A 14,521-nucleotide genomic window follows, 5' to 3' on the forward strand; every position below is an offset into this window, starting at 1 on the left:
TCTTTGCTCTGTTCCTCCCTTTGGGACTGTGTATTAACTTTCTGTCTGCTACCTCACTTCCTTTTCCATGCTAGCCAATGAGGAACACTGGCCAAAGGTATGTAAGATCGTTTTCCCCTTTTCTTTCCCTCCCCTTTTTTCCCTTTTGTTCCCTTTTCTTGGTATATAGGTCGTCCTCCAAAATACAATGCAGTGCTGGGGTTTGGAGCCCTTACCCCAACATCCCCCCCATCCAGTCATCCCGACTCCCCTGAAAATGAAAAGACAGAGGCCACATTCACTTTCCCTGCACCTGTGCAGCCTGTGTCCCTGCCCAGCCCCACCTCCACAGACGTAAGTAACTGGGGGAAGCCGCTCTCTTTTCTGAGAGCTCGCATTGGGAAAACCGTTGTCCTATGTTGTCTCCCTGCCAGCCTGCACCTTCTTGACTAGAACTAGAACAGCAGCTAGCCCCACATGCCACACCACATAGCCTTCTCCTGGGAGAAGGACTGCCATGTCCGCAAGGGTCACGTCACTGTAACTCCCAGAGCCCAGGGTTGTCCGTGCCTGAGTCTGATTTGCTGTAGATGAGTTCTGAGAAGAGACAGAGTGGGAAAGCACCTCACGAGATTGAGAGGTGTCTCTAATCAGTGTGTTGACATGAACATAGCATGTTCCCCTAGCAGCCCTTGTTTGTTGCTTTACATACAATCCCAGAACTGCAAAATGTTCTGTAGAGCAACTTTATTTAGCAGAGTTCATCAAAAACAGCTTCCTAAAAGTGTCAGATGCTTACTAGTTCTCTACCCAGAACGTGTAAGCAGGTGAACTCATTCTCTGATCTGTTAAATAAGCATTTACAAGGCATTCAGTTCACTCAGCAGATATTTATTGAGTACTATTCCGCCAGAATGGTTATTGAGACTAGAGACACAGGAAGGAGCAAAACCAATCCCTAGCCTTCAAGAACCTTATATTCTGTGGCTATGTAATCTGCCAAGCAGTGATTATATTGCTTGTTCACTGTGAAAACAATTGGAACAGATAAGGCATAAAAATATGAGGTTGCTTAGAGGCTGAGATCTGAGGATCACTGTTCAAAGCCAACCCAGGCAGAAAAGCCCCTAAGATTCTTATCTCCAATTAGCCACCAAAAAGCCAGAAGTGGACCTGTGGCTCAAGTGGTAGATGCCAGCCTTGAGCAAAAAAGCTGAGTGAGAGCATGAAATCCTGAGTTCAAGCCCCAGTACTGACAAATACATATCAAAGGACAGGAGCTTGCTGTCTTTGAAGGAAGGAACAGCGGTGCAGAAACCCCGATGTGGGTGTGGGTGTGGAATGGTGAAAGAATAGCACAAAGGCCAGGATAGTAGCAAAGCAAGTGGACCAGAGCAGTGGGAGGTAAGATTTCAGAGGTGCTAGGGCTGCTTATACAGGGCTTGTAGCTTTTATTCGAAACAAAATGAGAGACCACCAAAGGGTTTAGTAAAGGTATAACCTAAAGTTTCATTTAGCGCCCCCCCACCAAAAAAATGTATTTTATTTTGATTTTTTTAATCTACAGAAAAATTGTAATAATGGTGTATAATGAACAAATATATACCCTTTACCTAGCTTTGCCATATTTACTTCTCACCTACACACATACACACACACACACACACACACACACACACACACACACACACACACACACACTTACTTTTTGTGATGGGCTAGTAAAGAAGTTGTACACTTTATGAATCTTTACCCCAAAACATTTGTGAGAATGTAAGAATAAAAATATTCTGTTATTTTGCCACTATGTATTTATCAAATAGAGGGTATTTAACATTGACAAGATCTTAGAATATTATATCCAATGCACATTTATATCCTCCATTTGTCTACCATTGCCTCCGTGCCATGTGTTTTCCTGCTGCAGATGCAGTCCACTCACTGTAATAGTATTATCTGTTAGACTCCTAGATTCTGAAACAGTCTTCTTGTCTTTCACCACATTGGCACTTTTCAAGATTAGCTAATTGCTCTGTAGAGTGCTTCTCCATGTGGACTATGACTCTCCACAGAGAACAGTCTCAAGCACACGTTTTTGGGAGCACTGCACAGTGATGATGGCCTTTCTCAGCACATCCCGACAGGAGGCACACGCTGTCAGTCTTCCGTCGTTGGTGATACTAACTTTCTCCCTTGAGATCATTGCCATCAAGTTGTTTTCACCCTTAAAGGTCTAAGTTCCCTATGGATGGAACAGCTTAAACACTAATTTCACTCGAGACTGTGATGTGATTTTTCCCTCCTTTGGTGTTTCTTGTCTACATGACAATTTTAAGGTGTTTGTGGAACCAAACTTGATTTTGAAAGGAGCACTGTGTCTGAAATGTGGGCAGAAGGCCTACAGGAATGGGGGAATGGGAACAGAGAGGCCAGTTAGGAGGCTACTGCAAGTGTCCATACCTAATGAGGTGGTAAAGGTTGAGATGGAGAAAAGCAATCAGGTCCACATATAACTGGAAGGCCAGCAGATCTTAATATGGGGCGTGAGATAAACAGTCCTGAATAAATCCAAAGTTTATGGCCTAAACTACTAAAAGCACTTAAACCACTTACTAGCCAAATACCAGTGACCCATACCTGTAATCCTACTCAGGAGGCTGAGATCTGAGGGTCACAGTTCAAAGCCAGCCCAGGCAGGAAAGTCTATGAGACTCTCATCACCAATTAGCCACCAAAAAGCTAGAATTAGAGCTGTGGCTCAAGTGGTAGAGCACTTGCCTTGAGCAAAGAAGCTAAGGGATAGTGCCCAGGCTCTGAGTTCAAACCTCCAGCCCCAGCACGTGCGTGCGCGCGCGCGCGCGCACACACACACACACACACACACACACACACACAGAGTTGCCACTTATGAGAGGAACAAGTCTGAGAAGAGAAACAAAGGATTTCATTTGGCACATGTCCCAGTTCTTCTGTGAATTACAGAGGCTGTTGTTAACCTTCACGGAAAAGCCTCCTCGAACTTGAAAGTTTTCATTGCTAGTAGTTCTCTAAGAGAGCACCGTGTGAATGTTCTGAGTTAACATTCCAGAGACAGCAAAGAAAGTGTTACCTTTGGAGACCTGGTCATAGGAGGTTCTCTTCTTTGTACATAGATGGTAGCCACCAACTCATCCTGGCTCTAAAGGTTGAGCATTCCATCCAACTTTCCTGTCTCGCCATTAGTCATGTTCATGATACAGGTTTTCTGAACACCCAGTTAATGAGTACCAGAAGTCCTTGTCAAAAGCCTTGTTTTCTGACCCTTAACTGTGTCATCTTTCCCCAGTCTGAGGATTGCTTAGACTGGTCTCCAGCTCATTGGCATCTTTGTAGAGCTCTCCATGAGTCATGCACAAGTGCTAGGTTGGGTCAGACAGGTGACTTTGTAGTTCTGCCTTCGAGTCTCTCTTAAACTATGTTGCTTTAGTGTGTGTTTTCTGCTGGGGAGGATCTGAGCTTTTCTTTAGAAATTAGACCTAAAAAGGATCCCCTCAGACCAAATCACAAAATAAAAGTTTCTGCCAGGTTTCATCTTAAAATGCAAACCTTTTGGAAACAGGTTCAGAACTTCCTAAGTTAAGCACAGTTGAATAGATTATTTTTTTAAGATAATTGACTTCTACTTCTGCAGTATCCTAACAGCCGCAGTGATTAAAATCAAAACACAAGAGTTCTGTATGTTTGCTGCCGGGTAGCATAAGCCTCAACAACATTAATTAAACAATAACAGTGGAGAGCCAAGCATTTCCTGGGGATCAATAACCATCTCTCAGGACTTGGTAATACAAGACCTAGCCAGACACAAATCCTCAGGATGTACCTTGTTGCTGCTCTCATCATTTTTATGAAAAGGGAAGCTCTGTTGACATAATTATAAAAATTTTTAGCACGCAATGAAGTTGCCGTTGACAGAGCCAGCATGGGTCCTGAAAGTACATCCTCACTTCCTAGCAAGGAACCTTGGGCCCAGCCTTCTCCTAGCTTACCATTTCATTATGATAATAATTTGATCTGTCATCCAAGCTAAGCCTTTTGACCTGGATAGAGCCTTCACCAGACTTCCTTCACTCTCTTTAGAATGTACTGTATAGGGATGAAATAGTTTGGCATTTTATATTCATTTTGATTGGGCATCGGTTCTCAAAATGTGGTCCCGAAGAATCTTTCAGGGGGCTATAAAATCAAAATTATTGTCTTTATTATTGTTCCAAAATGTCTTTTGCCATTTCCAAGCTGAATCTCTCAGTATAGGCTAGTGGAGTTTTCCAGATAGTACATTATGTATGTTTTAACAGCTAATGGAATATGAATTGATGTATTCTTTGGTTTAAAATTGTTAACAGTGTACTATTTCTGCAACTTTCTATGATTCTGTAGTTGTTTCAGAGGTTAGCTGATGGCTCACACCTGTAATCCTAGCTACTCAGGAGGCTGAGATCTGAGGATTGCAGTTCAAAGCCAGCCTGGGCAGGAAAGTCTGTGAGACTGTTATCTCCAATAAACTACTCAGAAAAAAGCCAGAAGTGGTGCTCTGGCTCAAGAGATAGAGCCCTATCCTTGAGCAAAAGAAGCACAGGGACAGAGTCCAGGCCCAAGCCCCAGGACCAGGGGGAAAAAAAGTTTTAAAAATTACAATAAAGCCAGGTGCCGGTGGCTCAGGAGGCTGAGAGCTGAGGATCGCGGTTCAAAGCCAGCCCAGGCAGGAAAGTCCTTGAGACTCCTATCTCCAGATAACCACCAGAAAACCAGAAGTGGCACTGTGGCTTAAGTGGTAGAGTGCTCTCCTTGAGCTGAAGAGCTGAGGGACAGCGTTCAGTCCCAGAGTTCAAACCCCATGACCACCACCACCAACAAAATAGAATCCTGACAGGAGCTGTGTTTATGTAAACAGGACAAGGAACTTTCAGATGTCCTGTAGAAACTCTTCTCCGCTCTCTGCCTCTGCTTCTTGCTGTTCTTCTCATCAAGGGCAAAAGCACATGAACGCCCCACCCCAAGTAGTGCTCAGCATGGGACACACTCACCTCCCTCACTTCACTTCTCAGAGCCTTATCTGCAGCTCCTCTAAGACAGTCCTAAAGCCTTGCGTCATGTATAAACTTGGGGCTTAGGTTCTAGTCCTCCAGAGGAGAAAAACTCCTCTCAACCTAATTTTAGAATAGAGGAAATCCCTGTTGATCCAGAGGTGAGACCCCTTTCAGGGACTTGAACCATTACACTCTTGCCTAATAGATTTTCACATGTACCAAGCATCTTTTTTACTGCCCAGAGGTAGCAGTTTCTTATTTAAAAAAAAAAAAAAGATTAAAATCTGTCCAAACTATGATAACCTTTTTTTTCTTAGCTGCCAGATAGCATAGTGAATTAGAGCATATATTCTTTCCATCAGAGAGAGATTACATGTGCAGAAGATATGTTCTTGCATATGTGGTGGTGGAGAGATGCCTTCTTTCACTACTTCTGTACAGAAGTTCTCGGTCAGGCCTTCCAGCAGAAAACCTAGGAAACCTAAAGCAACACCTGGCTTGTCCCTTCCGTCTTCCCCTCCTGATGTCCTGGCATCTGGCCTGGTACCTCTTTAAGAACTTTTTTTCCCCTGTGTTCTCCTCTCCAAATTTTAAAAAGATCTGCTTGCTTCTCCGGCAGTCTTACCTGAGTGCTAAAACTGTCGCAAAGGGGGTGGCAGAGTGTCCCAGGGCGGCTTGTCATCTTCCATCTGGTGGAATATTTTATAGGGAGGAATAAAGCCTTCCAGAATGGAATGGTCCATTGAACAGAAAATGCCAAATGCTGGTTTTAAGAGGCCATTGTCAGCTGTTGCTTTGGCTTCTTAAATCCTTCATGTTAGAAAGCTTGTGCGAATCAGATTCGCTCTTGACTCAGTCTTTTCCCATTTGGCTTTATTTCCCCCTGAATGAACAAGGAATTTAGTAAATCTTTTCTTATCTGTCTTTCTCTACCCAGTGTCCCCTTCCCTCAACAAATAGTGGCTAAATGAGGAGTGTTTGTAATCACAAATGTTGAGATGCTCTAATGAATGGATTTTCTAGCGTGTAAAAGTTCTGTCTGTTGGTTGGACTCTTACCAAAACTATCACATACACAGCTAAACTGGGCAACTGCAGAGTTTTAAAGAATTTAAAGCTCCCCACGGGGGATCCTCAGCTGTATGGAGCAGGGCCGGACTTGTGCCATTGGCAGTTCCTGCTTTGCTTAAACACTTAATGTGTTGAAAGACCAAGTCACTGTGCTTCCCCGAAAGCATGTAAACACTACACATTTTACCTTTATCCTTTTTCTTACCTTTCATCTCAATTTCATAGGGTGATATCCATGAGGATTTTTGCAGCGTTTGCAGAAAAAGCGGCCAGTTGTTGATGTGTGACACGTGTTCCCGTGTGTATCATCTGGACTGCTTAGACCCACCTCTCAAAACAATTCCCAAGGGCATGTGGATCTGTCCCAGATGTCAGGACCAGGTACCGTGGCTGAGCCAGATGGGGAGGGGAGTCCATAGAAATTCCCTCCCCCATGTCTAGTTCTGGGATCCTGTCCACAGCATGGCCTGAGGGCACGCAGCCTTCATTCCCGCAGAAGCTCCCCATCCTCCTGACCCAGGTGGCGATATCCAGACTACTTCTCTATATCTCATACAACTGACCCTCTTCCTAAAAGTCCAGACCCACAAGTTCATTCTGCCTCATTCTATAAGAAGGGTCAAACGCATTATCTGAGTGTTCTTTTATTTTGATTTTGGGTTTTTGAGACAGGAACTTATTATATTGCCAGATTAACCTAGAGCTCATTATTCGGCCCAGGCTGGCCTTGAACTTGGAATCTTCCTGCCTCAATCTCCTTGAGGAGATTACAGGCATGAAGCATTACACCGAGTTCAGGATATGATTTTTAAACTATTCTGTGGGAATAAAATCCTTAAAAGAGGGGCTGGGAAGGTGGCTCAGTGGTAGAGCGCTTGCCTTGCATGCCTGAGGCCCTGGGTTCCATTCCTCAGCACCACAAAAGAAAAAAGAAAAAAGCCGGAAGTGGCGCTGTGACTCAAGTAGTAGATTGCTAGCCTTGAGCTGAAGAGCTGAGGGACAGCACCCAGGCCCAGAGTTCAGGCCCCACGACCCGACCCAAAAAAAAATCCTTAAAAGAATGTATCCAGCTAATTAATTCAAATAACCACCATTTTAAACTCTATTGTCATCAGACTCAGAAAACTAACAGTAAAATGCTGAGTCTGTATTTCACAGACTTCAAAGGCCATGGGTATTAGTAATTGTCCTAACTTCCTCCCTCTTCTCTGGTTCATGGTCTCATTTCCTTAGATATTCATACATCTTTACATCTTCATAAAAGGTTTGATTATAAGCTGTCTCGAGTCTTTTTTTTTTTTTTTTTTTGGTTGGTCGTGGGGCTTGAACTCTGGGCTTGAGCGCTGTCCCTCAGCTCTTCAGCTCAAGGCAAGCACTCTACCGCTTTAGCCACAGCGCCACCTCTGGTTTTCTAGTGGTTTATTGGAGATAAGAGTCTCATGGACTTTCCTGCCCGGGCTGGCTTTGAACCGAGATCCTCAGATCTCAGCCTCCTGAGTAGCTAGGATTATAGGTATGAGCCACCAGCGCCTGGCTTTTTTTTTTTAACTTTAATTTTTATTTTTCTGATTATGTGGTCCTGAGGAATCGAAGCCAGGGCCTCCTGCATTCAAGGCAAGCATTCTACCACTGAGCCATCTTCCTGAGTCTTCTTTTTTTTTTTTTATTGTGAAAATACCATATAGAGGGGTTACAATTACAGGGGCAAGATAATGAGTACATTTCTTATCAAGCATTGTTACCTCCTCCTTTGTTTCCCCTTCCCATCTCCCACCCCATCCCCATCCCCTCGAGTCTTTAGGAAGAAGGTGAGGAAGTACATTCAATAAGCCCTGTAGCCTGGCTAACAGTGGGATCAGATCAGCTCCATTAAAGAAAAAAAAAATCCCTGATTTGGAAGAATTCTAGTTTCCCCCTTTATTTATTCTTGCAGTGCTGGGGACCAAACACAGGGCTTTGCGTATGCTAGAGGAGTACTCTACCTTTGAGCTACATCCCTAGCCGTTGGCTTTTTGAGATAAAGGTTTTTTTGTGTACCTAGACTGACCTCAAACTCAAAATCCTCCTGCCTCAGCCTCCTGAGCACTGGAATTACAGGTGTGCACATAGACCAGGCTGGGTCTCATTTTGAGCCTTGGTCATCTTCATTCCTACTGTCTCCTGTGTCGAAAGATGCCCTCCTTTCTACTCTCTTCCTGATTGTGCTGCTTTGGGATCCTCCAAAAAACTTCTACAGAGGACTGAGATTATACTTTGGGATTTGGAACTGATGCTTGAATTCCTTGGTGAAGAAGGTGGCATAGGGCTACAATGAGATGGGCAGCCTTGCCAGGTCATGGACAGAACTGCCTACAGGCAGCCGTTGTGCTGGCAGGTAGCTCTCGGGCTGAGGGTGGTTGGGCATCTGCCTTCTATGAGAAGGCAGGAATACTCACCCAGCTCACCAGCCCAGCCTTGGCTCTTTCTGCCTCTGAACTTCACTGTCCACACCTATCCTTGTAGTCCAGAAGCTGTAGCACATGGTCTTGCCATACTGCCTCCCAGCAACCCTTCCTGGATTTTGTCATTGGTGCCTGCTGTTACCTGGAGGATGTGTGTCAGAACCTCCTTCTCAAGTTAAAGTCCTAAAATTCTTTTCAGATGCTGAAGAAGGAAGAAGCAATCCCATGGCCTGGAACTTTAGCAATCGTCCATTCCTATATTGCCTACAAAGCAGGTAAAGGATTACCCACATCCATTTTTTAGTAAGGCCCACCTTCTTAAAGAAAATAATTGGAAAACAATATTTCTCCCTCCAAGAGGAAATTAAGGCTAAAAATGAAAGGCTTCCATTGAATGGTCAGTTTATGTACCACCTTCTTTGGAAAGAAAACTGGGAAGTGTGGTGCTGAACATATGTGGTGCACGTAGGCATAGAACAAGGCAGCGTTGGTACAGGTTCTGTGCCATGGCGTCATGATTCAGGGTGGTTTGGGAAACATATCTTTGGCAAACATTCGGAGCACAGTGGCCTTTTCAAAGAATTCGTTGTTAAGGATTGTTCCTTTTTTCTTTTCTTTTCCCTAGCAAAAGAAGAAGAGAAACAGAAGTTACTTAAATGGAGTTCAGATTTAAAACAGGAACGGGAACAATTAGAGCAGAAGGTGAAACAGCTCAGCAACTCTATAAGTGTAAGTGTCCCACCTCCAGCCTATAGCGGTGGCCCCAGGCCCCTTCCACATCCCAAACAGCACACATGGGGACCCAGGGCCATTTATGGTCACTGTGTTTATTAGCCTCACTGACTGGAGCAGGTGCTGTTCCCTTCCAGTTAGCGGACAGTTCTCAAGTCCAGTGGCCAGGTCCCTTACCCAGGGTCTGTGCATCTTCCTGGCCTTAATCTAGCAGATTCCTAGTCTCCAGGCTGAAGAGATGAAGTAGCCACTGCAGCAGGGTAGGACCACTCCTGATAGTGTTGGAGATGAATGTGGAGCCTCATCTGAGGCTGGGCAGACAAGGCCCGGCCCCTTGTGGGACTCTTATCACCTGAGCCTGAAGGTCTTTCCCTTCTTCCCTGCATTCTTCTACACCATGCTCATTGCAGGTCCCTATTTTCCTGACCAGTGTGAGGAAGAAGGGTTTCTAGAAATAACAGTAGGGCTGCCCAGCCCTGCCTGTCCATGCGGAAAGGATGGTTGTATTTGGAGCAGGGGGACAGGTTTCTTTTCTGTTCATTTGGTCACCGTTGTGGGGGTATGGTAGTCGTAACTTTTACACACAGCAGGTGGTACATAGACTGGGCAGTGAAGCTGTCTACTCAGCTACTTTCCCCCATAACACTGCTGTGACAGGTAGGCTAAACGTGTCTTCTCTGTCTAAAGCAGAAACCAGGAGCTGTGGGTGGCTAAGAGCGAAAGAGTAAAGATGGCATGTCAGTGATCAAGCAAGACGGCTTCTGTTGGCCACGGTCCTTTGGCCTTGGGCTGCCTCGGGGTCTCTGAACATTACTGGCCCCCCAGGTCCTGCACCTTAAACTCTTACTGAGCAAGTGATCTTTGGCAAACCCTTAAGTGGAGCTCAAGTATTACTGACCTGTGCTCTGCCCTGCAGAGCTTGGTCTATCCTGAAGGCCACTGGTGGCCTGGTGGAGCCATCCCAGCACCTGCCCAAGCTAGGCAGTCAGTGAGGTCAGTCGTGAGGCTTGAACTCTGGGCCTGGGCCCTTTCCCTGCGCTCTTCAGCTCAAGGCGAGCGCTCTATCACTTGAGCCACAGCGCCACTTGCAGTTTTCTGGTGGTTAATCGGAGATAGAGTCTCATGGACGGGCTGGGATGTAGCTCAGTGGCAAAGCGCTTGCCTAGCAAGTGCAACGTCCTGGGTTCGATCCCCAGTACCAAAAAAGAAAAGACAAAAAAAATACAGTTAAAAAAAAAACTCAAACAAGAGTCTCATGGACTTTCCTGCCAGGGCTGGCTTTGAACCGTGATCCTCAGATCTCAGGCTCCTGAGTAGCTAGGATTATAAATTTGAGCCAACGGCACCCGGCTATGGGAACCTTTTTGTTGTTGTTTAATGGCTTTATTCCGTAGCATTAATGGTGGTGATGCAAATTTGTTTTTAAGTGCTGGTGTACAGTAGGATAGGCTTTGAGCCCATTCGCCCACTTGCCTTGCCTCTTTCCTTAGGGAGTAGCCACCTGCTCTGGGCAGAACAGGACAGATTCTAGGGGCCGCCCACAGTGACTTTTTAGGGCATGGCTTGTCTCCTCTGGGGCTGGTAAGAGTCAGAGTCCCTGCCTTCTCATTTGCTACAGAAATGCATGGAAATGAAGAACACCATCCTAGCCCGGCAGAAGGAGATGCGTAGTTCCCTGGAGAAGGTAAAACAGCTGATTCGTCTCATCCACGGCATCGACCTCTCCAAACCAGTAGACTCTGAGGCCACCCTGGGGGCCATCTCCAATGGCCCGGACTGCATTCCCCCTGCCAGTGCCGCCTCCTCCACACCGACCCCTTCCCCCTCCTCCCAGAGCTGCACAGCAAACTGTAACCAGGGGGAAGAGACTAAATAACAGAGCCCTGGAGAGAAGCCACGGGATCCCGGCGGCGAGGAGAGCAAAACGCTGAAGACTCTAGAAAATCAAAGCTGGATTTCTTCTGGAAAAGTACAGAATTCTTTTGGTTCTTTGGTTCCAGAGAGAGAGAGAAGATGCTTGTGCCAGGTGGCACCCGAGTTTGCCAATTGATCCTTCTTATTCTGTGTGTACATGCAAAGATTGGACCATGTTACATGAAATAGTGCCAGCTGGAGGTTCTTTGCCAGCACCATGCCAAGTGAAATAATATATTTACTCTCTCTATTATACACCAGTGTGTGCCTGCAGCAGCCTCCACAGCCACGAAGGGTTTGTTTTTGTTTGGTTGGGTGGGGAGCAGGGACGGGCCGAGGGAGGAGAGCAGGTTTCAGATCCTTATTTGTTTAGGAAGAGAAGACAAGTCCAAAGAGTGTGTGGGCTTTCCTGTCTCTAAACTTTCACTTCTATAAAACCAAAAAAGGAAATCGAGATTTAACCAACCCCAGTGCCCACTGGAGGGAAGGGGCGGGCCGGGAGGGAGCCAGGGATGGGAGAGTGTATCACATAGCAGTATTTCATTTCATCCGGAGGGGGCCGAGGGCCAGGAGAGGTGGACACCTAGAGCAGCCACTAGCTTCCTTCTCCCAGCTCTGCCCCCCACCTCGGGTGCCACTTCCCTGCGGAGGCCTCAGGCAGCCCCTTGACCCTGCCTGGTGTATCGCTCATCTGCAGTGATTGCTGTTCCTCCCTCTTCGAAGACAAGGAGGCAAGCCAGGCCCTGCTGGCGCGGCCAAGGCAGGGAAGGAGTGTGCGCATGTGATGATCCAGGAAGGGAAAAAGGCGGATCAGTGATTTTACTTGAAAACATCCATCCCTTTTCTATATTTATAAGAAGAGAAGATGCTGAGTGACGCAGCACGACCCAGGTGTGTGTGAATTGAATGGAGACATTTCTTTTCCTCTTTTTTTTTTTTTTTTTTTTTTTTTACTTTTTGTTTTTGTTCTTGTTTTCTTTAAGCAAAGTTTTATTTTGTTGTTTATTTTACTTTTTTGGGTAACAAAAACTAAAATAAGGAATAGAAAAGCTGTTTTTCAGGCTGACAGTCCAATTAAGGGTAGTCGAGGCCTTGCATGGTAGAATAGGAGTCATAGTGTCAGTGCGGTCCAGTGAGTCTTTGTGAGTCCTTGTGTCATCGTCCGGGCACTGTTTTTTTATGCAAGGGCAAAAAAAAAAAAAAAAAATCTTTGTATCTGGGGATTAAAAAAAAACAACAACAACTACTTTTTTTTTAATTAAAAAGGAAAATAAAAGATATTGAGGTCTTCCTAGTGTTACTTAAATTAAGATCAAGGTAAGAAACATTGTACAAAAAAAAATTACGAAAGTGCTATTTGTTTCCTAAAAACAGTGATTTCTATTAAAAAGGTGTCAGAACTGGAGAAAATGCCGTGTAGTTATAATTTTTTAGCACAGAACCTGCTGAACATGATACCGTTTTGCTGTGTTTGTGTCTCTAGACCGGTGGGCCGGTCTTCAGCAGGGGCTGGGGCTCTCCCTGCCTCTCCTTCTCGGAACAGACTGCGCGGTCTGCTTGGCACAGGGATCTTACCTCCTGCATTTGAAGGCCAGATGAAGTGTGCATGGTGTCAGGGCCTGCCGTGGTCTCCTCAGATGTTACTAGAGCAAAGGCTGGTGCCTATACAAGATCCTTTTCCTTTGGTGCTGCTCTCGGTCTTTCAGCCACCAGCATTATGAGTTCCTGGGGCGCCTCTAAAGGGCCGGCCGGTGAGGCTCCAGGCTCGTCCGTGTGGGCGCTCCGGCTTTGAGGAGGGTATGGGAACAAAGGAGAGAGCTATCTTGTGGATGCAGTGTCGCTGAGAGACTGCACGGCTTTCTGGTCTGCCTTGCCTTTGAAGAGAGAGGTCCAGAGCTCTAGCCACTTTCTCTGCCTGCTGGCTCCAGGCATCAGAGTGGGAACTCACCGGCTCCGTCGCCCACCCACACGCTTCCTGTGTGACCCTGGGCTAGAATCCCTGTGCTTGCCTTGGCTGGGCCTGTTGCAGCCTTTCCTTCCTTCTTAGAAAACTAGAGTCTGATCATCTCTCATCGCTCCAGTCGTGCTGTGTAGGAAGTGGGCGGGCGAGATGCATGCTCTTGTGGAAGACCATGGTCCCCTCCACATCCCTGACCGAAAGGCAGTGGTCAGGGCTCTGCACCCTGGCGGGTAGCAGCATCTCTCCCGAGCCTCCCCTTCTCCCACTGCCCCTCCTCCCCCAGCATTGTATCGGCCAGGGTTCCTCAGAATCAAGAAAGGCCCCTTCGTATCTGTCTCCTTTACCCAGTTAGGCTCAGAGGGGCAGGGATAGATCCTGATAGGAAGTGCCACAGAGAAGAGATGCTTAGAGTATACCAGCCGTTTCACCCATCTTCCCAGCATGTCAGTGGAAGGCATTCAGTTTGGCTGCACCGACCTTGGAGTGAGGCCCGGCTGCAGGTTGGCTAGAAGTGAGCAGGAAACTAGAAGTGAGCCCCCTGTTCTTGTTGAGAAACCAAGGGGCTGTGTCTAGTCAGGAAGCTTGGAGATGCCTGGACTCGTTGGAGGAATGGTTGGCAGAGGATCAGAGACCCGCATCAGGCTGGACGCCCTGTTTCAGCTCTCCCGTTGGACTTGTCTGGGCCTATAGGCTGGGGCTTGCCACACAATACCTGTCTTTGCTAGAAGGATGTAGGGAAGCCATCATTCATAGAAGCCTTTGCCCCAGAAGAGCTACAAGAAGTTGATCAGTTTTCCCGCCTGCTGCTTTGCACAGTATCACGTATGTTCTTCCTAAAGGTCAGGCAGGAGCTGCTCTGAGTCAGCTGGGGTGGAGTAGAGAATGCAGTCTGTCCTGGCCTCCATTCCTGCCTCAAATTCCACAGCAGAAACTGTCCTGTTGAGAAGAGCCCCTCATTGCCCACCCAGACTTGCAGGTACCTGGCACACACCCCTCCCCCGCCCCACCTGAGCTGCCTCCACTTCCTTTCCTCCTCCTGCCCAGGATTCAGCTGCTCTAATGGCCACCTAGGTGACCACAGCTGGCTTAGAAGCCTTTCTAAGACAGGAGCCTGGACTTGGAGTTTCCTTATCAGTCCCAGATCAGGACTGATCCCTAGAGGCAGTGAGGTCACTGGCTGTCATCCCCCACCTTTTGCATTCTTGGCCTGCAGGTGTGTTTTCTTTGCTGGAGCCTGCTGGGTCCTGTCTCACCTGGCTGAACAGCATCCACTTCTCATTTCTTCCTTCCTAGTGAGGCCCTTCAGGGCAAGCCTGCCGGCCCGGGACGGTCCCTGACTGGCCTGTCCTGTGTGGGGCC

The 14,521-nt window shown here is 46.8% G+C and overlaps 1 protein-coding gene across 23 annotated transcripts in view; it reads left to right on the plus strand.

Moving 5' to 3' along the window:
• Phf21a (PHD finger protein 21A) overlaps positions 1-12,442 on the plus strand; it is a 206,412-nt gene extending 193,970 nt beyond the window's left edge. For 18 of the 23 annotated variants that reach the window (XM_070032483.1, XM_070032488.1, XM_070032485.1 and 15 more), the window contains 5 exons: positions 170-333; positions 6,341-6,496; positions 8,756-8,831; positions 9,182-9,285; positions 10,907-12,442. In XM_070032483.1, coding sequence (XP_069888584.1) covers positions 170-333; positions 6,341-6,496; positions 8,756-8,831; positions 9,182-9,285; positions 10,907-11,164 — 758 coding nt within the window. In that variant the 3' untranslated portion in view covers positions 11,165-12,442. Of the gene's footprint in view, positions 1-74; positions 98-169; positions 334-6,340; positions 6,497-8,755; positions 8,832-9,181; positions 9,286-10,906 lie in introns of all 23 variants that reach the window. The other 5 variants (XM_070032496.1, XM_070032500.1, XM_070032497.1 and 2 more) reach the window with 1 other exon arrangement.
• The last annotated feature ends 2,079 nt before the right edge of the window (positions 12,443-14,521 follow it).

Source organism: Dipodomys merriami, unplaced genomic scaffold, assembly GCF_024711535.1.
Source record: "Dipodomys merriami isolate MVZ:Mamm:240054 unplaced genomic scaffold, mDipMer1.0.p SCAF_21, whole genome shotgun sequence".
In the NCBI taxonomy this organism is placed as follows: domain Eukaryota; kingdom Metazoa; phylum Chordata; class Mammalia; order Rodentia; family Heteromyidae; genus Dipodomys; species Dipodomys merriami.